The 21,063-nt window shown below is 36.5% G+C and overlaps 2 protein-coding genes and 1 long non-coding RNA gene across 3 annotated transcripts; 1 reads left to right on the top strand and 2 right to left on the bottom strand.

The window, feature by feature from the left end:
- Nucleotides 1-5: 5 nt before the first annotated feature.
- Nucleotides 6-7,202, top strand: LOC306866163 (notchless protein homolog 1-like). Its single transcript, XM_079411229.1, has 13 exons — nucleotides 6-78; nucleotides 223-363; nucleotides 1,498-1,715; nucleotides 1,824-1,903; nucleotides 1,990-2,066; nucleotides 2,165-2,262; nucleotides 2,801-2,993; nucleotides 3,099-3,234; nucleotides 4,348-4,394; nucleotides 4,477-4,679; nucleotides 5,076-5,235; nucleotides 6,212-6,282; nucleotides 6,394-7,202. Exons 2-13 carry the CDS (start codon nucleotides 229-231, stop codon nucleotides 6,404-6,406), a joined length of 1,431 nt encoding a protein of 476 aa, XP_079267355.1. The 5' UTR covers nucleotides 6-78; nucleotides 223-228; the 3' UTR covers nucleotides 6,407-7,202.
- LOC306866165 lies at nucleotides 526-13,262 on the bottom strand. The gene is made up of 4 exons (XR_013783928.1): nucleotides 13,125-13,262; nucleotides 12,391-12,529; nucleotides 4,455-4,658; nucleotides 526-1,705 (listed from the first exon to the last, which is right to left on the bottom strand). It is a non-coding gene; the product is annotated as an uncharacterized lncRNA (long non-coding RNA).
- LOC306866164 (tricarboxylate transport protein A, mitochondrial) lies at nucleotides 7,015-11,391 on the bottom strand. Its single transcript, XM_079411230.1, has 9 exons — nucleotides 11,055-11,391; nucleotides 10,400-10,507; nucleotides 9,602-9,701; nucleotides 9,384-9,522; nucleotides 9,073-9,157; nucleotides 8,623-8,727; nucleotides 8,408-8,523; nucleotides 8,210-8,283; nucleotides 7,015-7,881 (listed from the first exon to the last, which is right to left on the bottom strand). Exons 1-9 carry the CDS (start codon nucleotides 11,290-11,292, stop codon nucleotides 7,767-7,769), a joined length of 1,080 nt encoding a protein of 359 aa, XP_079267356.1. The 5' UTR covers nucleotides 11,293-11,391; the 3' UTR covers nucleotides 7,015-7,766.
- Nucleotides 13,263-21,063: the final 7,801 nt, after the last annotated feature.

Below are 21,063 nucleotides of genomic sequence, written 5' to 3' on the forward strand. Positions count from 1 at the left end.
GTCACGCACACGCAGTTTGTGTGCGTCCAAAATACATCACGTTGCTCGCGTGGAGTGTGCTGTTATCAATAACGACAGGTATTTCTGTTTTTACTATGTGGACAGTCTCGTATTCTGTGTAGATATGGAATTCTTGTTGATTTATAATGTCTTACTGACAGAAATTTGGTTGAAAATAGCTTGTGCTGGTAGTGTATACTTCAATGCGTTTCTCGTTTGAAGAGAAAGATGAGCGTGGACGCGGAGCGCGTGTTGATCCAGCTCCAGGATGAGAGCGGTGAGGTGCTGGGATCCCCCTTCGATGTGCCGCTGGACATCTGTCCGGACAAACTGCAGCTGGTCTGTAACGCACTCTTACAGAAGGTAGGAATGATGGACTGGCGTATGTACTTCATCCAGCTGTTAGAGCCCATGATGTATTGGAGTATGGTACATGTCATCTATTCTTTTAGAACCATACTTTTATGATAAATCTGAAACATTGTATGCATATATGTAATGCATATATCTACCGTTCAGAAGTTTGGGGTCGGTAAGATTTTTTATTGTTTTGCTCACCAAGACTGCATTTATTTGATCATGTATACAGTAAAACAATAATATTGTGGAAATAATGTTACAATTTAAAATGACAGTTTTCTATTTGAATATAACTCTTAAGTGTAATTTATTCCTGTGATCTTTTTCAGCATCATTACTCCAGTCTTGAGTGTCACACGATCCTTGAAAAATCATTCTGATATTTTGATTTGGAGCTCAATAAACCTTTCGTATTATCAATTTTGGAAACAGTTGTGATACATTTTTTCAGGACTTTCAGACTGCATTTATCTGAAATCGAAATCTTTGGTAACATTGTAAATGTCTTTACTATCAGTTTTGATGTACATAATGCACCTGTTTTAAATAAAAGTAAAACATTCTCAAAACATCTCACTGACCCAAAACAGTAATGTATACCTAGTTCTGTAAAGTATTAAATTACTTTATCCTCATGTGTTGTTCATATATATATCTGAGTAGTTGACATGATGTGACAGCAGTGTGACATACTATATCTAAAACACCAATAATGTAAAAAAGTACAATAATCTAAAAGTACAATAATGTACTTTTAATTAGGTTTTATTACATAATATATTGGTTACTTGGAATATAGTTTCTTAGAACTATCTGAGTGAATTGCAAAACACTTAAAAATGTTTAAAGCGGTGAAAAGCACAAAAGAAATGATGACAGCACATAAAAGATACAATTTCCCATTTCCACATCTTCCACATTTCAACCTATAATCTTGATGTTGAAAAAAACAAATGACTTTGTTATTTGTCAATTACCCGTTACATCAGTAAACCTTGTTCAGTAACGTGTATAATTCACAAAACTTTCCTTAAAAAAAATTAATTGAATGACTAGAGGCTGGTTATGAATGATGCAGGTTATGATTTACTGCAGATTGTATTGTTTCATAACCCTGATCTTTTTGTCTGTTTGCAGGAGGAGCCTGTGCCATTCCTGTTCTTCGTGAAGGATGCAGAGGTGGTGTCGTCCTTGGGCTCCTGTGTGCAGACGTTGGGCCTAGAGACTGAGCAGGTGCTGCCGGTTGTGTACCAGCCGCAGGCCGTGTTTCGTGTGCGGGCCGTGGCTCGGTGCACCAGCTCTTTGGAGGGCCACACAGAGGCCGTCATCTCTGTGGCTTTTAGCCCTACAGGAAAGTAAGTGGATTACACGGTGACAGTACATGTTAATTTATATGAATACAGATAAATATATAACAAATCAGGCTGCATGCATTCAAATAAAGCTTTTGGGATGTTACTCAGATATCTTGCCAGTGGATCTGGGGACACGACAGTGAGGTTTTGGGATCTGAGCACAGAAACGCCACACCACACTGCTAGGGGTCAGTTTTTCACTCAGGGATATAAAATACAGGACATCTGTAAGTTAAACCATGCATCTGACATTTTGTCCATCATGTTTTATTAGGACACACACATTGGGTTTTGTCCATTGCTTGGTCTCCAGATGGCAAGAAACTAGCATCAGGGTGCAAAAACAGTCAGGTGAGCATATCACGTTTATTATAAATCACAGCTATTCCAGTGTACAAGACTTTCTTTAGGTGTAACATATTGTTTTATATCGTCTGTGATCTTTGCAGATCTTTTTGTGGGATCCGATCACAGGAAGTCAGATTGGAAAGCCCTTGATGGGACATATGAAGTGGATCACCTGGCTGTGCTGGGAACCTCTTCACCTGTGAGTTTAAAAAATATATATATTTTCTGGTAATCAAATTATGTTTTATATCTGTTAATTTTAGCTCTACAGTGAATTCATTTTAGCTCTACAAGGAATTCATGATCAAATTTGTTATAAATTCAAATAATTTGTTTGCTTATTTTTTGTTTTTGTACTTAATTTTATTATAATTGTTACTAATAATTATTACTAATATTATCATTTAATAATTGTTTAATTAGGTAACACAAAGTCAATAATGTCCATTTAGTTATTGTTAGTTAATGCATTAACTAACAATGAACAATTAATTTATTACAGTATTTATTCATCTTTTGTAATGTTAGTTAATAAACAGCAGTTCATTGTTAGTTCATATTAGCTCAGGTCTGTTAAATAATGTCAACTGATTAATAAATGCTTTTAGAATTATTCATTGTTAGTTTGTTAATGGAACCTTGTTAAAAAGTGTTACCTTTAATTCAGTTATAATTCTGAGCATAATCAAATAATAAAAGAACATGACAATTAATCAGCAGTTTTCTCTCCATCACAGGAACCCAGAGTGTCGATATTTGGCTAGCACCAGTAAAGACTGTTCGATTCGGATCTGGGATACGGTTTTGGGCCGCTGTGATAAGATCCTGACCGGACACACACAGTCTGTGACGTGTGTAAAATGGGGAGGTGATGATCTCCTGTACACCTCATCTCAGGACAGAACCATTAAAGTCTGGAGAGCCAAAGACGTAAGATGTGTCCCCTCTTGATGGATTAAATATAAATTGAAACTATCTTTACTAGGGTGTTTGACTGAATGATGGTGTGAATATCTGTTCTGGTCTGTGCTGTAGGGGGTTCAGTGCCGTACACTGCAAGGTCACGCTCACTGGGTCAACACGCTGGCCCTCAGCACTGACTATGTTCTGCGCACAGGAGCGTTTGAGCCTGCTACTGCAACCATAAACCCTCAGGATCTCACTGGATCATGTATGTTTCAACGCCTGCAGTTGATTAATTATTTTACACTACACTACTGTTCAAAGGTTTGGGGTTGCCAAGGCTGCATTTATTTGACCAAAAATACTTTAAAAACAGTAATATCATTTAATATAATTACAATTTAAAATGACTTTTTTATTTTAATATATTTTACAAAGTAACCTATTCCTGTGATGAAAATCTGAATTTTCAGCATCATTACTCCAGTCTTCAGTGTCAGATTTGTGAGATATAAAGTCAGAATTGCCTTTTTTTTCTCTTCTTTGTTTCCACCACAGAATAAAAAAAATGTAAAAAATAATTGACTTTTTATCTCACACTTCTGTTTTTATGCAATTTTGAGTTTATATCTTACACGAATAGTCCTTCAGAAATCATTCTAATATGTTGATTCGTTTTTCAAGAAACTTTCCTTATTATTATTATTATTATTATTAATGTTGAAAACTATGGAAGCTTGTTTCCGCCACTGGACATAAAAATGAAAAACATGAATGAAATTTAATCTCACAATTCAGACTTTTTTTCAGGAAGGAAAGAAAGTAAGAATTGTAAGATATGAACTCAAAATTGTGAGGAAAACAGTCAGATCTGAGATAAAAAGTCACAATTATTTAAAAAATGTTTTTATTCTGTGGCGGTAACAAAAAGCTGAATTATAAACTCAGAATTCAGAGGAAAAAAAGATGTAATTCTCAGTTTTTATCTCACAAATCTGATTGTATGTCTCATAATTCTGAGAATTATCGATTCAGAATTGCTCCAAAAAAGTCTGAATTATGAGATAAAAATTCCACAGAAAACAGTTGTTCTGCTTAATAGTTTTGTAGAAAAACGCAAAAATTTTATCACTTTTATGAATAGAAAGCTCAAAGGAACAGCATTTATTTGAAGTAGAAATCTTTTGTAACAATATAATTGTATTAACTCTCTCTTTTGAGCATTCTTGCTGAATAAATATTAATTTCTTTAAAAAAAAAAATATATATATATATATATATATATATATATACACACATACCTTACTAACCCCAAACTTGTGAACTGCAGAAGATGTAATATGGATCATTTTATAAATATAAACATTTCTGCTTTCCACAGTGGAAGAGATCAAAGAAAAGGCTTTGAAGCGCTACAACAGCGTCAGAGTGAGTGAGACCAGTCTATATACAGTTTCAAGCTGTAAGAGAAAGAATTTATGTATAAACCTGAACATTTGGTCTTCTTAAGGGTGAAGGTCATGAGAGGCTGGTGTCAGGATCAGATGATTTCACAATGTTCTTATGGAACCCAGCAGAGGAGAAGAAACCAGTGGCCCGTTTGACAGGTCACCAAGCGCTGGTCAATGAGGTGCTGTTCTCACCGGACACACGGCTGATCGCCAGCGCTTCCTTTGATAAGTCTATAAAAATCTGGGATGGAAAGACAGGAAAGTAAGCAGCATGGTCATGGATCCTTGATTGATTTGGTTATGTTGAGAATAGCATACTACCATATTTCTATAATATGTGTGCAGTACTATATTTCTGTATTAATATTAGTATATAGTATGTAAAGTGTGTGCATAGTATGCAAATATTCTATATGCTATGAATACCCAGATTCTACATTAGTGTTTGTATTTAGAATTAAATGGATTCATAGTGACAGACCCATAGTGTACTTCCAGCAAGGTACACTAGAGGGCACTCAAATCACACCAGCGCTGGCATATTTTGCTTGTCTGCGCATGGCAACAATCCAGAGAGTTTCTTGAAATATAACGTCAATATGTTTTCTCTGAGTTCATGAAAGTGTTTTTAAAGGACGCCTTTTTGTTGTTTTTCCAGGTACCTGACCTCACTTCGCGGTCATGTGGGGCCAGTGTACCAGGTGGCGTGGTCGGCAGATAGCCGTCTGTTGGTCAGTGGCAGTAGTGACAGCACTCTGAAGGTGTGGGACATCAAGAAGGGCAAACTGAACGCAGATCTGCCTGGCCACGCTGATGAGGTGGGACACTGAATGGATTTAGTTCAGAGACTAGTCTTACTCCAGTGCCAGAGCTTTAGAATGACTTCGCTTTTTCAGTACACCTACATCAGTTATTTTGGTAGCATTTCTATATTATTTATAATATTTATTTTAGTTTATATATATATAATTTTTTTTTTTTTTTTTTTTTTAGTAATTTTATGTGCTTTTGTCATATTTGTCACATTTCTACTTATTTTATTTTTTTCATCTAAAATTAAGATTTTATCAGCTTCGTTTAAATTTCATTAGAATTTTTGTGTTTATATAGCTTTAATTTATTTGTTTGTTTTAGGAATTTTTGTACTTCAACTTTATATATTGTAGTTGCCTAGGCAGCATTTCTAATTTTTTATTTTTAAAATTTAATTTATCCATTTAAAATGAATACTTTTATATTGGCTTTAATTTGAATTTCAGTTTTTAAATGTTTTTTTTATTTTTTTATTTCAGCTTAAATGTTTTTGTTATGGGCTTTTGACATTTTATTGTTTTGTTTCTATATAGCTTTTATTTATTTCTATTTTGTAGAAATAAATTAATAATAAAATATATTTTTCTATTTTGGTTAGTTGCACTAACCAAAAGGTAACACTTCTAAAATGATTCTAAAATTTCAATGTTTTCTTTTTTTTTTTTTTTTACCATTAGTTTTAGTGAACAATAACAGCACTGACCTACATAAATTTTAAAATGACTTTTTTTTATTAAATATTAGGATTATCATGGATATTTAAAACCTCAGCATACAAGGGAATATATACATAAATATACACGTGTGTGTATAATATATATATATTTGTTAACCATATCTTTATAAAATAGTTAACCAGTAACTTACAACATTTACAAATGAATTTTGACGAGCCACTAAGCAACCACTTTAGCACACACAGCACAGCCGTGGTTTTTGCCTGGACAAACACCACTAATCTACTTTTCTTTCATTGCTCAGGTTTTTGCAGTTGACTGGAGTCCCGACGGACAGAGAGTGGCCAGCGGTGGAAAAGACAAGTGTTTAAGAATGTAAGTGACCCTACATCCTGTTCAGATTATTTATTTTCACACACGCACAATGCAGTGTGCCACACCACCTGGTAGGAACACCGGGCATGTCTTATCTTCTGTTCCTTTTAGATGGAGGAAGTAACCCGGAGAAACCAGCAGCCCCTGGCTCTACATGCAACAGCCAATCAGGCGTCTCGAAGCATCACCCCACAGCATGGTGGAGAGCAGTGTCGGAGCATTAAGCCTTAGCCTATTTGTCCAATGAAACCGCTTCGACAGCTTCACAATAGCTGACATCTAATGCTCTCTGATGTTGTTGGGCCAGATAGCGGGAAGATAAAACGCTGCCTTTTTTGCCCCAAAAGAGTAATTGCCCTGTGGAAGTGCAGGCGAACTGACCCGGTCTAATCTTTGTAATCTTTCTCACATTCTTTGTAATTAACTTAATCCCTAGTGCCGTGATACAGGCAGCATTAACTAGGTCTGTTCCAGCGCCGAGAGATAACCAGCGTCGTCACAGTGGACCGTACTACGTCAGCAGAGACGTTTTCTCATTTAACAAGCAGTAAAAGGATTTTTATGTGACCCGTGTTGTGTGGCTTTCTTATCTTGAATGAACAACTGTAGAGCATCAAAGGCAGTTTGTTGTTATCGCACAGCACATATATGACGTGAAGAGTCTTAAGGCGGAATTCAAAGAGTTTGGATCAATTGATCAATATTGGCTACTCAAGGTCACAGGGACGGGAAACTGAACCTATTTGGTTTATTGAATCTGTGTTGAATTGGTTGTGAAGAAGCACTACTTGCATATCAGACACGAACACAAAAGTAGCGTAGTTAGTACAGAATAAGCAACCTTTGTGGGAAATGCTTGTGTTAATAACAAAGAAGCTTAAATTGCGCAACTAAAAAAAAAGCTGCTATTTCCATTGTATAAAAAAACATAAAACATCAAGCTAGAATGCCCTGGTCTTCATGATTGCACTCAACATGCAAGTTTTATATCGAGTATCACAAATGTCTGAGCCTCTATTAGTTTTGAGACTTACGACAACATCACGATACATTTGACTTCTTAGAAAAGCACATTTTCAGAGCTTCACATGTAAACTAGGACAAAAGAACATGTGCATTACGTTGATACTTCTGCATACTTGGTTGTGCGATTACATTTCATGCCACATAAGTAGACTGTCTCACGACAACCTATATAAAAGCATGGTGGTGAGAAGACACTTGCACGATTTTACTGAAGTGCAAACTGATGAAAGGCTTGCTCATGGATCAATATTTTTGTGCGTCAATAAATACACCGTAAGCTACATGTTCCTTCTCGTGGCTCAAGCTCTTGGCTTCAACTATACAGACACAGATGGATGGTTTAAATCCTCTAGGCCAGAGGTCACGGTTCAAGTCTGGATCTTTAGACTTGACTGACGTGGCCAACTGTGTTTGGATAGTTCAGTCCGTCTCGATCAGTTCTGCACCCTGGTCCGTCTTCAGTCTGTTCTCCAGACGTTGTTCAGTAGCTTTACAACCTCCTCGTAGAGAACAAAGACAATGGCCACGTCTAGACACACTCTGCCCAGTCGTGGAACCGTGCCTTTGTAGAACCTGTGATGCAAAGTGAAAAAAGGAGAGGTTGGAATTCATGCAATCAAGAAAATACTGTCATCATTTACTCACTCTCAAGTTGAAAGGTATTGTGAAGAATGTGGGTAACCAGACAGTCGTTGGTCTCCATTGACTTGCGCAGTATTTTTCAAATAATATGCAAGTCAATGGAGACCAGAAATTCGTTGGTTAAAAATTCATACATATTTGGAACAGCTCAAGAGTGCGTAAATTACAGAATTTTCATTTTTGGATGAACTATCCCTTTAAGGCTTAAGAAAACAAAAGGGTGTCCAAAAGGAAATAATCATGAAGAAAAAAAACATACGCTTGAGGCCCTTCATTCTTCAAAATCTGGAATGCACAATCTAATGTGCTCTTGTAGCGATGAGCCTCCAAACCCTAAAAAAAAAAAATTAATAATAAAATATATCTACAAGTGGTATTTAATGACATTTTCTTTAAAAATGAATAAATATATTAATTTTAATTATTTAATAAATAATAAGCATCAGTCTCTGTTGACCTGCATTCGAGTCTTCACCACATCAAGTGGTGTGTTCCCAAAAACACTCGCCGCCCCGGCTGTTGCTCCAAACAATGCTGTAACTAGCGGATGCATGTCACGTCTGGGATCATCGCCTGAAGAAAAAGCCAAGATGATCATTTTGTTGAACGGCAATATTGAAAATTCATTTCAAAGTATTACTGTTAAATGAAGGACAGTTATCTCATCCTCACCTTTGTACCAGTTGCGCAACAAGTTCATAACATAAAAGCGTATAGCCTGGTTGCTACCCTGCTTCAAAAGTGTAGCAGTCAGTCCTTGATACGTCCCTCGGACACCTATAAACACAGAATAAATATATTATTAGGCACGATTATTTCTTTTAAAATTTTCTTTTCTTTTATATTTTAGCTATTTATTTATTTTTTTTATTTTATATTTTACTTCATTGATTTATTTAATATTTTATTTTTAAAAACAACTGTTTTGTTTTTTATCTTCTATTTTATTATTCATTTTATATTTAATTATTCACAAAATCTTGTTTTTTTATTGTTTGTTTTTTTCTTCATTTTGTCGCCCACATGTTGATCGATGCTATTACTTCCATTCAATTTTCTATGAGGTGTCCATCTCCTACCGTTTCTATGAATAAGTAAGTTGTAGTGATTTCATTTTAGTACCTTGATCTCTAATTATTTCCCGTACACCATGGAAGAACCCTCGATAGCGTGGCCTCAGAGAGCACTGGTCATGAATGAACTTCACCTAAAATTATACAAACAGGACATATTTTGAGAGAGAATGTACATTAGTACTAGTTAGGACTAGTTAAAGGGATAGTTCACCTTAATTTGCTGGTCCCCAATGACTTCCATAGTATGGGGGGAAAAAAACACTATGCAAGTCAGTGGGGACCAACTGGTCGTGAGCTTTCCCTTTAACCTGATGCATTATCTTGAAGTACAGCTAAAACAACCAGTAACAGTCCTACCTTGACCGTCTCCATTGGACAGACCACCAACACCGCCTCTGCAATTCCCGCTCCAAGCCCACACAGCAAACTTCCTTTATTGTCAAGCCGACCTGTGGCATCCCTCATCGGGTTACTAAGAACCTCAAATGTCCCAAACCTGCAATAATGTCAAAATGAAGTGTGTCAGCAACAAAGACACTATTTAAGCTTAAACACTTAACACCAAAGTTTCTTACCGTACTGCAGATTTCGGGATGGATCCATAAAGCAGTGAACTAAGTCCTCTGTATAGACCTCTCAACCCATGATCCTGCACCGTCAGCTTAACACAGTCGCCTGCACACAAAAAAAATGTATGCATTTTTTTTTTTTTACACATTCACACTGTTCATTCATTTAGTTAAAGAAATAGTTCACCCAAAAATAAAAAATTACTGAAAAATGAATTCAAGTTGAGTAGATGAGTTTGTTTATTCATCAATTTAGCATCACATCACTTGCTCACCAATGGATCCTCTGCAGTGAATGGGTGTTGTAAGAATGAGAGTTCAAACAGCTGATAAAAGCATCTCCAGTCCATCAATTAATGTTTTTGTGAAGTGTAAAGCTACGTGTTTGTAAGACACAAATCCATGCTTCTGGCCAAAATATCAGTCTATAATCCATTATAACACTTCCTCCAATGAAACTGTTCATTCATTGTTGCCGTTGTTTTTGCATCTGAATCCACGATCGCATTTGTTTAGAATTGCTTTCACTTGTAAACAGTGCTTGATCGGTGCATATTTCTCTCCTGATTTGGACAAGACTAGTTTTTCACTGCGAAAGCAATAATATACATTCAGGACCTGTATTTTAACCAGATTCCGTGGTTTTAATATCAAAACTTCTGGTGATTGATTTATTTTTTTACAATTCTGTTCCGACAAAGAAATCATCTCATCTACATCCTGGACAGCCTGAAAGAGAGTACATTTTCAGAAAATTGTAATTTTGGGGTGAGCTATTCTTTTAATAACAGTCGTTGTCCTCACCTATGCCTCGGTACCGTGGAGGATTTGCTCTTTCATCTAATTGTAGCTGGGTCTTCACATACTCTGTTGGAAATGTGATGCAGATCTCAATGCCTCCTGCAATGCCACCTGGGTAAAAATAATATCATCAGTAAATAAAGTGTGTATAAAATACATTCACTGACATGAGAGGCAACCTATGTGATACAGCTGTTTAACTTCCATCAAAGACAAGTCAGTTTCATACAAGGTCATTATGTTTTTGTTATGCTTGGTTTTTTTTAATACAGATGTTTGAACAATGCAACCAAGGAAGCGTTTGTTGTTAAAGTAACAATACTGGAATATGATTAAGTAGTTAAATGGACATTTATAATAGTTTATGTTAGTGTTAGAACACCGTTTTAAGCGTCCAACCCTGTATAAACTGATATCAGCTCAGTCAATACATGAGATTTCTGGAAGCTACCATTTGGTTGACCAAGCAAAGACAAGCAGGTCATGGACTGACAGTGAGTTTCACAGTTATGGCAGACTGGAGGGGTTATAAATGGGAGACATTTGATCCATAATCACGCATGACTGTTGTTGTGGTCTCGCGCATAATAGGGTATAGCGTGATCCATCAAAACATTGGCGCTTGTGTGCTTCTAACACAAACACAATACGCACTTACCCGCAAGAATAGCCTTCCACGGATGGGTGATTTTTCTCCCTCCGATTGCTGCGGCTGCTAGATTCCTCTGGCCTGGATAAATGTTAGGAATTGGGGTAAAAGTGAGCGTCGAGCCCCCGCCAGCGGAGGAAATCCGGGTCAGCGCTGCAGGATGCTGTAGCGGCGTGCATCCTCGTCTCAGTATCGCATCTTTGCACGGCCCGTCCGAAACAGAAAACGGTTTATACAAAGACGACATGTTTTAATAATATGTTACACATAAAGTGAAAATTTATAATGTGTGACGACGCGCAAGATAGTCTGCCCAATAGGACGCAGACAACACAATCACAGGAAGACCACAGCGGAGGCGTGGCGGCGAGGAGCTCATGAATATTAATATAGAGGTCATGCAACGAGCTCAGTCATTGGTCTGTTTTAAACATTTGCTTAATTTATTGTGTTACTCATCTTGTGTAATATTAATGAGGTACATTCGCCGATTCAATTGGTCCAATTGTATTACCACACCCACACCCTAGCGGGTTTGTTAAAAATATAGTAACAAATGTTTGATCAGAGAAGGATTGATATCAAAGACATCCAATATAGATAGAATAGTTTGATAAACTGTTGTCTAAGGTTCTTAATTTTCTAAATTCAAAATAAAATCGTACAACAATTATGTAATATATTTAATTCATATTCATTGTATAAAATACTTTAAAAGCGTTACAAATTTTAATTGCTAAAATGTTCAAGCTCGGCCAATCAATCTGTTATCCAAATCATTATTATTTTAAAATAAATAATAATAAAAAAATGTGTTTGTTAATTTATGTCAAGTTTATTCTTCAAAGGAACATTTGATCTCAAACTGTAGCTAGTCTCTTTAAGTTAAAATTGCAAATTTGTGATTTAAAAAAAAAAAGTTTTTTGAATTTGTAGCCTAATTTGTATTTGAATTTGTTTTCTTAATGCTGGTAGTTAACATGTTTGTTCGTTTATTTAGCTAGAAAACTGTACAATCACGAAAGGAAGATTGAATTGAAAGCTTGAATATCAACATTTTCTGAAAATTAGAGAACCTCTCTTTATACAGACCATTTGTTAAATACATGAAATACATTTGTAACTGTTTCAGATCCTGTTGGGTTACATGACAAGTGTGGTCTTTTGTGTGAATGTAGGTGTGTGTTGGGTAACAGCTGAATTGCACACTTAATGCAAGCTTTTTTTCAGGGGGTTTTTACACACACATGCAAAACTAACTCGCAGACAGTTTAGTATTCAAATGCAGACACTGTTTTTAGGTACTAAGTTATCTGTGCTGCTCCATGCAGGCGTCCAAGAATACCTTTTGAGTTTGTAAAGACTGGGGAATCTGAATGGTTCCAGTGATGAAGCACAGATCTGTCCCTCAAATGCTGCCAACAGTTTCCCAGTTTCACACCCCACCACTTGGCCACACATTCCTATTGAGAGCTGATCCAGGGCTGGAGATAAGAGCACCAGCATGACAATGATTGCACCACACTCTAAGTGAAAGGACATTTTTCCACTAGTATATTTCAGCAACGGAAAGGAACCTTAAATCACCAGGAAGAAGGAAGGGGGATCTGAATAGGTGGCTTGAATTGAATTTGTCCAGTCAAGCAATTTAAAGTTCCTCAAAGTGTTTGCATGAGGGTAATTAATGAAAGCCCTGTTGTAAAAAGCACATGTATGCAAACCCACTGAACAATTTCATTTATCTTCAAAAGTTTCATCCACAATTCCATGCATTTGCCTGCATTTTGAAATCCTTTTTATCTCCAAGTGATAACCTTTCCTATTTAGACAGTGGTGTCCTCAGAATGGATAATTTAACATTAGTCCCCACAATGCACATTTGAGTGAGACTTTACTGTTCCACCCTTGCTGTAACTGGATCATTTGAGCTCAGTATTAGTCATTTAATAATACTTGTTGAGAACTTCTAGCTGTTTGGCCTTTTCCTGGTCATCTATCCGGCACATCCCAATGTCGATTTTGCATCAATTTAAAGGGTTAGTTCACCCAAAAATGTAAATTCTGCCATTAATTACTCACCCTCATGTCATTCCAAACCTCTAAGACCTTAGTCCCACTTCCAGTGCATTTGATTTTCCATATTTACGGCTAAACACCAGTTCTCTCACTCTCAGTTATGTTGCTTCTACCTCCTGTTTATTTCTGTAAGTTAGATATGCAATGCAGAGAGTCTTATACGCAACTCCCTCTTCTGGAGACTCCCTCTTCTGCTAGCAAACATTTTTGACATTCCTGATTCATCCTTAAATGCTATTTTTGACATTCCTGATTCAACCTTAAATGCTATTTGACAACATTGCACATAATTCATTAGCATAATTTCAAGCATATAATAGTATGAATGAAATAAGCACCGCAGTGAATAGTAAAGACAAGAAATCCATGACTCTTGAAAGGTTCAATTTCCTCACTGCTGACAAATGAAAAAAGCATATAGTGTAATGCTGGAATAAATAATTGGATTTCACTTGAAAACAGTGAAGCAGCTGAATGCTGTTCTTGACCACAAAGAACAGTAATACTGTATTCTTGAAAGGCAATTCTATTATTTCACACAGTCCTTAAATTGTTTACAATATATTACTGAACAAATATATTAAAACTTAAACAGGTAAAATAACATTGCATAAAAATATCAACAATTTCATAGCTTATTTTAGGTAGCCATCAACAGACGGAGCGACGGTTGCTCAGTTTTATTAAGATGAACTGTTTCTCTGTCCATCAAACAACAGACACTTTGCCTGCACAAAAAAAGACAGAAATCAAACAACACTGAAAGCAAATTCAGAAAAATTTACCATTCTTAAGTAAATTAATTTATTTTACACGTTATACTATTTTTATGTTATCTCTAATAACCAACTGGTTCAACCAATATGACTAAAATCTTACATCACAATATGAGTAATTTTATTTCACAGTAACGATGTATATATATCATAAATTAGAAATGCTACATTGAACCAAGTAATCAAACGTATAAAAATACTGCATGTTTTTCACTGTAAATTAAATATATATTTCTTCTTATTAAAGTTACAAAAGTTATTTAGTCAACAGCAGTGATAGATTTTCTTTCTTTTGTTGTTTGATTAACATGAATGACAGACAACAGGAATATTAGACTGCTGTCACTTTAAGAGCTGCCCGGATATACTGTTACACATGTATTTTCTTTCTCAGCTGTTTGCTTTCACTTAAGACTTAAATATTAAAAAAGTTAATGAGGATACTCGCAAAGAAGGGCATTTTGACACATACAAGCGTGTGTATTTAACTGTTCAAGGCATATAATGCGGCAAAAATAACTTCTCTCAGACAGCATGCATAGCAAAATGAGTTCTCTTTCACTGCTGGTTGTGTTTCAATGGCGTAAAATCAAAAATTCAATGGATTAAAAAAATCTTGTTTTAAACCGCAATGCTTAAAAACGCATGCAATATGTTTTTGTGAACACATAGCACAGCAACATCACATGACCCTGTAACCGATAAAGGCTCTGTCCCAAATGGTGCTTCATGTGCACTTGCGGTCTTATGGACTTAAAGGATTAGTTCACTTAAAAAACTTTTGCTGATAATTTACTCACCCCCATGTCATCCAAGATGTCCATGTCTTTCTTTCTTCAGTCGAAAAGAAATTAAGGTTTTTGATGAAAACATTTCTCCATATAATGGACTTCATTGGGACCCAAACGGTTCAAGGTCCAAATGACAGTTTCAGTGCAGCTTCAAAGGGCTTTAAACGATACCAGACGATGAATAAGGGTCTTATCTAGCGAAACGATCGGTCATTTCAAAAATAAATAAACAAGTTTAAGTTTTATAAGCACAAATGCTCGCCTTGCTCTGTTCTGTGATGCGCGTTCGTGACGTCACGTAATACGCAATTACGTGGAAAAGGTCACGGTTGAGGTAGGCGGAAGTACCGAGTTGTCACAGAACAATTTTTCGTATTCTTCATCCTTTCCTATATCAAAATGCATGCTATGGATGTGAAAACACATCAATCAAACCTGATCTGAATTTTTTTTGACGGACTAAAGTTTCGGAGGCAGTGTGTAAACGTGATTGACACAACTTGAGGTCATATTTATTTTTTAACATGCGAAAATTTCAGACTCAGTGTGCAATGACCTTCAGTGTGCAAGCACCTTTACAATGGCTGCCATGTACGCGTGTCCGTTAAGTCCACGAGACCGTAGGGTGTCCCAATCGTCATTTTAGCATTCAGAAGGATGCTCGATCTATCTGCACTTCTGCCGAGCCTGCCCTGGGGTGGGCTCCACAGCAGACTTCTACCCGACAGTCAAAGCGGCATTACGTCATGCGGACTCAGAGGAAGAACACGAGGGTTTAGGGTGCGATTTGGGACAGGGCCAAAGACGTTAGTCCAAAATCTGTACCGGTTGACAAATTTCTAGTGGTTAATCATATCGGTATATCGCCCACTCCTATAACCAACATGCACACAAAATTTGTATATTATAAATTTTTTATTCCTTATATTATTATAACAATACAATAAACTAAACATTTATTTCTTACAATACAAAACATTTATTTCTTACAATATTTTATGCTATTATTAGCCTAAACATTTATGATTATGATTGTGTTGTGATTTTTTTTATACAATACATGAAAAATGAACTTAATTATAATAAATTATTGTATTTATATAATTAAGGATGAATTATTATATTAAATATTCATTTACTGGAAAACAAATGTGTGTGTGTCTGTGTGTGCAAAATATAAATATATAAACAGTATACAATTTATAATGTACAGTATTTCGTGAGCAGCAAAATATAAACAACTTTATTTTTGCAGTATACAGTGTACTACCATTGCATTCTGAACGTAACTTGTGTGGTGTGTCTACTTACCTCATGCCAGCGTAGTGTATCACGTGGCAGCCCAAGGTGGCAGTGAGGACAACAGCTGACAGATTCCATGATCTTCTCCTCCTCCTCTTCCTCGTCCTCTCCCCTCTTCATCTCCCTCGGCCTATCACTGTCCCACAGAGGGAAAGACACAGAACGAGAGGAGTGGGCTACTCCAAAATGAGGCCTGGGGTCTCGCTGGTAGTGCAAACGCTCACCACTAGGGAGAAGTGTTAGATCCTCACTGTCCGCCAGCAACTGAAACAAAACATTTACTGAACTCCTCCATCTAGTGCACACATACGGCAATGACACGTTATATTTTGCTAAGCTAACTCAGCTACATAATTTACTACCAGCTGAAATAGTTGCAACAAGATACTGAATGCATGCCAGATCAGTGAAATCCAAACCCAGAGTCTATCTAGCTAAAAAGGCCAGATGATTAATCTATTACAGCATGCCCTATATTTGATACAGTAGCAAATTAAGGACAAACATGAGTTTCTCACTGTACCTGAGCTATGTTTTGGTCTTCGATCGGGAGAGATTTCAAGCAGTACCAACAGAGTTCAAGGGTGACTCCTATAGCTATTGAAGCACACACTCATTATAAATTAATTATACTTCACATAGCCTACTCCACCTATGCCAACAAGATCTGTGAGCACTATCAGACGTATTTCACTCTATAGCCTACATACATGTTATTTCTACAATATTTAATTTTTTTACCACAGAACAAAGAGCTCAGAATAGCCAAGAGTAAATTTAGGCCTGTGTGCTGGCCATTGTTTCCCATCATCCACCTGAGTAAACAGCATTAGCATATCAGTGCTGAACATTTTCACAAGGACAAACTGTTCAGCAATTTTAATGTACCTTATACATATTATCGGTGTAAGCATTTATCAGCTGGCTAACAGTGACAGGTTTAGACGTACTCTCTGTGTGTACTGGAGTCGCTGCCAAGGCCTGAGCAATGTTTGGGGTCTGGTCGGATTCAGATTTCGCCTGTGTAACACAACAGCTCCCTTCCTCGCATGAAACGGCCTGTTTAGCAGCCCATAATGAAACAGAAGAGAGTGAGTATAGGGTTTGGGTACAGTTCACACAGAGCACATTTTTGCGCTCACTTGCGCTGCTTTTTAAGCGTTTTTATATGTAAACGTGCGTTGCGTCTCGTTGCTTTTTCAGACGTTTTTAATCACAGAAAGTTTAAATAAAGTAAAACTTTTAAAACATGCCTTAAGACTCTGCAATGTTTACCCTTTTTGGCTGTGCTGCGTTTCGCTCTATTTTTTTATACAAACATGCACGCTGTGTCTTGCTTCTATTTCAGACATTCAATAAGCAAAGTTAAAAGAAGTTCATCTTTTAAAATGCAGAAACACTGCGTTGCTTTAATTTTACTATGTTGTGTCTCCTACTTTATCATCGCATTTTGTGTTTCTGTGCTGTGGGAAGAATGAATAAATAAATAAAAGTACAACTTTTAAAGTTCTGTTCAATTTAATTTCACTGTGTTTCACGTTTTTTAATGCAAAAACGTGTTCTATGTGATCTGTTCCTTCTGACCAATAAGAATCAAGTATTTTAGAGTGCCATCTAATGTCAAATCTTCACAAAACCACAAATCTATATAGGAGCAACAATGTCAAATCTCTGTATAGGCACGGTTTTCCTCTTAACTCATACCATAGAATGACAATCATTGAAACACGCCAAACATCAACACTGGATGATGGCAATAATGTAATATAGAGAACTGTGCTACAAAAAAAAAAAAAAAAAAAAATCGCTTAGTGACACAATTATTAATTTGTTTACTGATTGGTCCATTGAAAATAAAGAACACCTATGACCTGTTCCTGTTGGTCCAGTGGAGAATTTTCATTTTTGTCGCTTTGGTCAGTCGTACTCATTCTGTATTTTTAAAAGAAAGACCAAGTGAAGAGTAAAAATACATGTTTGTATTGTTTTTGTTTATTTGTTTTTACATTTTAATAAAATCCCTAACACATGGCTGGGCTTTTCCTTACATAGTGCCTTGACAGACAGTCTCAATTACTGCTGTTTACCCCTCAACGGGAGGTTATCAATTAATCCATCCGCCTACGACTTACACTCGGAGACTTGAGTTTCCCCAGCCGAGACCTTTTAACTCACCCTAACGCTAGCAAAACATCAGCAGTTAAGTGTTGTACTCGTGGAGAGCTCACTTACCCCACTTGGACCTCTTGGTCGCCGTTAACCGTCCCTGCCATCTCACTGACCTCCCGTTTCCGTGGGAGCAACCTCTTTTGTTTATCTGCTCTCTCGTTCTCTCTCTCCCTAACCCCTTCTTCTCACGGCACGGAAACTGTGGCCATTCAATATTTGATGAATCTCAATGGCTCACAAGCAGATTTGCTGTAAAGAGTGACAGCAGTGGAGCTCGGGTGTCAGACCTCGTCTGCCTCAGTCAGTCAGCAGTCTGGACTCCCAGCTGAGGATAAACACCCCTGAGGGACATTTTACCCCATCTGCCACAATAGCACTTGATGTAAACATCAAATGGATTACGCCCTCGAGACAAGAAAGCTGTTTGCACACACAGTGTGGACCTAATATAGTACCAAAGAGTGAGTGTGAGTGCATGTGGAGCAATATCTATGAGTGTGTGTTCAAGTGTTGTCCCTGTGGGCTTTTAGAAAATAGACTCTCTTAAAACACACTTCTAACACTCTCATGTAATTTGTCTGTTGACAATTTCCAACAGTATATACGCACTTAAAGGTCTTTTTTGTCTGCAATGTCATTTTCATCACATCTTGCATGTTTAAACATATTTTAATAAAAATATTTAATAAACAGTGTCCTTGTACATGCACTTACTAATAACAGTACATTTGGCAAAACTACATCATATGCAACTAACCCTAAACCAAACCCTAACCCTATCGTAAGTACACATTTTTTATTAATATTTTTCAGAACTTACGTGTATAATTACAATGTACACCTTAAAATAAAGTGTAGCCTCTAAACTTATTTAAAACGTATTTAAAATCGTATTTCCACCACAGAATTTTATTAAACACAAACTTAATTCTGTCGATTTTGCTTCACTCATCATGTCTCATATTTCATCTCTTGCTCTTCACTGACACTGCTGACAAAAAAAAATTCTTTTTTTTTTTTTTTTTTTTAAGTATACTAAAAGCTTATATCTGTCACTCTTTGAAAATGTAAAAAAGTATGTAAAAGGAAATGTAAAACTGTAAAATTTATGATCAATTATGTATGTGTATATACTATATGTGACCCTGGACCACAAAACCAGTTATTATGTTGACACGTACAATGTATTTTTGGCTATTGCTACAAATATACCCAGCGACGTATGACTGGTTTTGTGGTCCAGGGTCACAGTGCCGTGAAAAGGTTTTTGCCCCCTAACTGTTTTTTAAATTTTTCAAATCAAACACATTTTAATATTACACAAAGATAATGCAAGTAAAAACAAAATGCAGTTTTTAAATGATAATTTCATTTATTAAGGGAAAAAAGCTCTCCAAACCTACCTGGCCCTACATGAAAAGTAATTGCCCCTAAATCTAAAACCTGGTTGTGCCACCCTTTGCAATCAAGCGTTTGCGATAACTGGCAATGAGTCCTTCACATCTCTGTGGAGGAATTTTGGCCCACTCTTCTTTGCAGAATTGTTTTAATTCAGCCACATTGGATGGTTTTTGAGCATTAATGGACTCGAAAAATCGGGTTATCTTTGTGTAATATAAAAATTAGTTTGATCTGAATCTTTTTAGTGTGAAAAAAATAGGAAGGGGGCAGAAACATTTTCACAGCACTGTGTATATATATATATATATATATATATATATATATATATATATATATATAACAATAGGAAAATAAATAAACTTTAATGACTTGATAAATAAATATAAAATTATATACACACAATTTTCTGATTGAGTTTTGTAGCTATTTTAAGATTGAAAGTCTGGGTAAATTAAGATTTATATATATAAATGGACCAAATATATGCTGAAGGCATGACAAAAAAAAAAAAAAAGAACAAAATGCATTGAAATCTATTTTAAATCTATAACCTTTAATAAAAAATCAACCCCTAGAACAAAAAAAGTGCCCACAGTTGCAGAAACACATGATATATATGAGATATATATGAGTGTTCAGTGCTATAGAAGCCAGGCAATGAGCTTGTTACTCTGAAGGTGGTCGGCCACTTTACAGAGCTGCTGGATAAGTACTTATAGAGTGTGAGTCACTCAGACCTTCACCTTTATTCTCTCGCTCCCTCCATTCTCTCTAAATCTATCAGCTCCTCAACCCTCTTCACCTCCTCCTTTTCTTTTTTAAATGCGGCACCGACCCAACTGGCAGATGAATGAAATGTTGATGTTGTTTTTCCACTCGCTGTTAACCTTCTGCAGGTGTTTCTGCAGTGCCGATCGTGATCAACACTTTTTAGCTTGCATGTCATAACACGCCGTTTCCATACTTCCATTTACATCAATTCACTTCAATAAAGATAGCAAGCCACATTAATCAGACGTTATAACGCGATAGATGGCGTTCCTCTTTGTTTTACTGTCAGAGGCAGAGCACACAAAGCTCTTTAATGGAAACATGACTGCTGGTGCATGCTGGGAGCCGAGAGCCTGATGCTTGCCTCCCCTGCCAGTGCTGTCAAAGATCATTCTCCCCCCGGCAGGTGAAATGGAACCATTTGAATTGATTCCGAAAGAAAATCATTTCACACAGTCTTCAAAATGAAACCTCTAGAACGTGACATATTAAAGCCATACCCGCCGCCATACATTGCAACATGACAGCACAGGTACATTCGAAATCGACGGACGCCAAAATCCAGCATAAATGCACATCCTGTGAGACACAACGGCAGACTCTGGCAATCAGCTCTTAACGGACACACTGACAGCTCTTACGGAGAGAGCAGAGGGTATAATTGAATGGTAATTACATGGTAATTATCATCATGCATAAAGGTTTGGCATACAGAAAAGGATTGGGGGGAAG

This window comes from Barbus barbus (assembly GCF_936440315.1).
Source record: "Barbus barbus genome assembly, chromosome: 47".
NCBI lineage: Eukaryota > Metazoa > Chordata > Actinopteri > Cypriniformes > Cyprinidae > Barbus > Barbus barbus.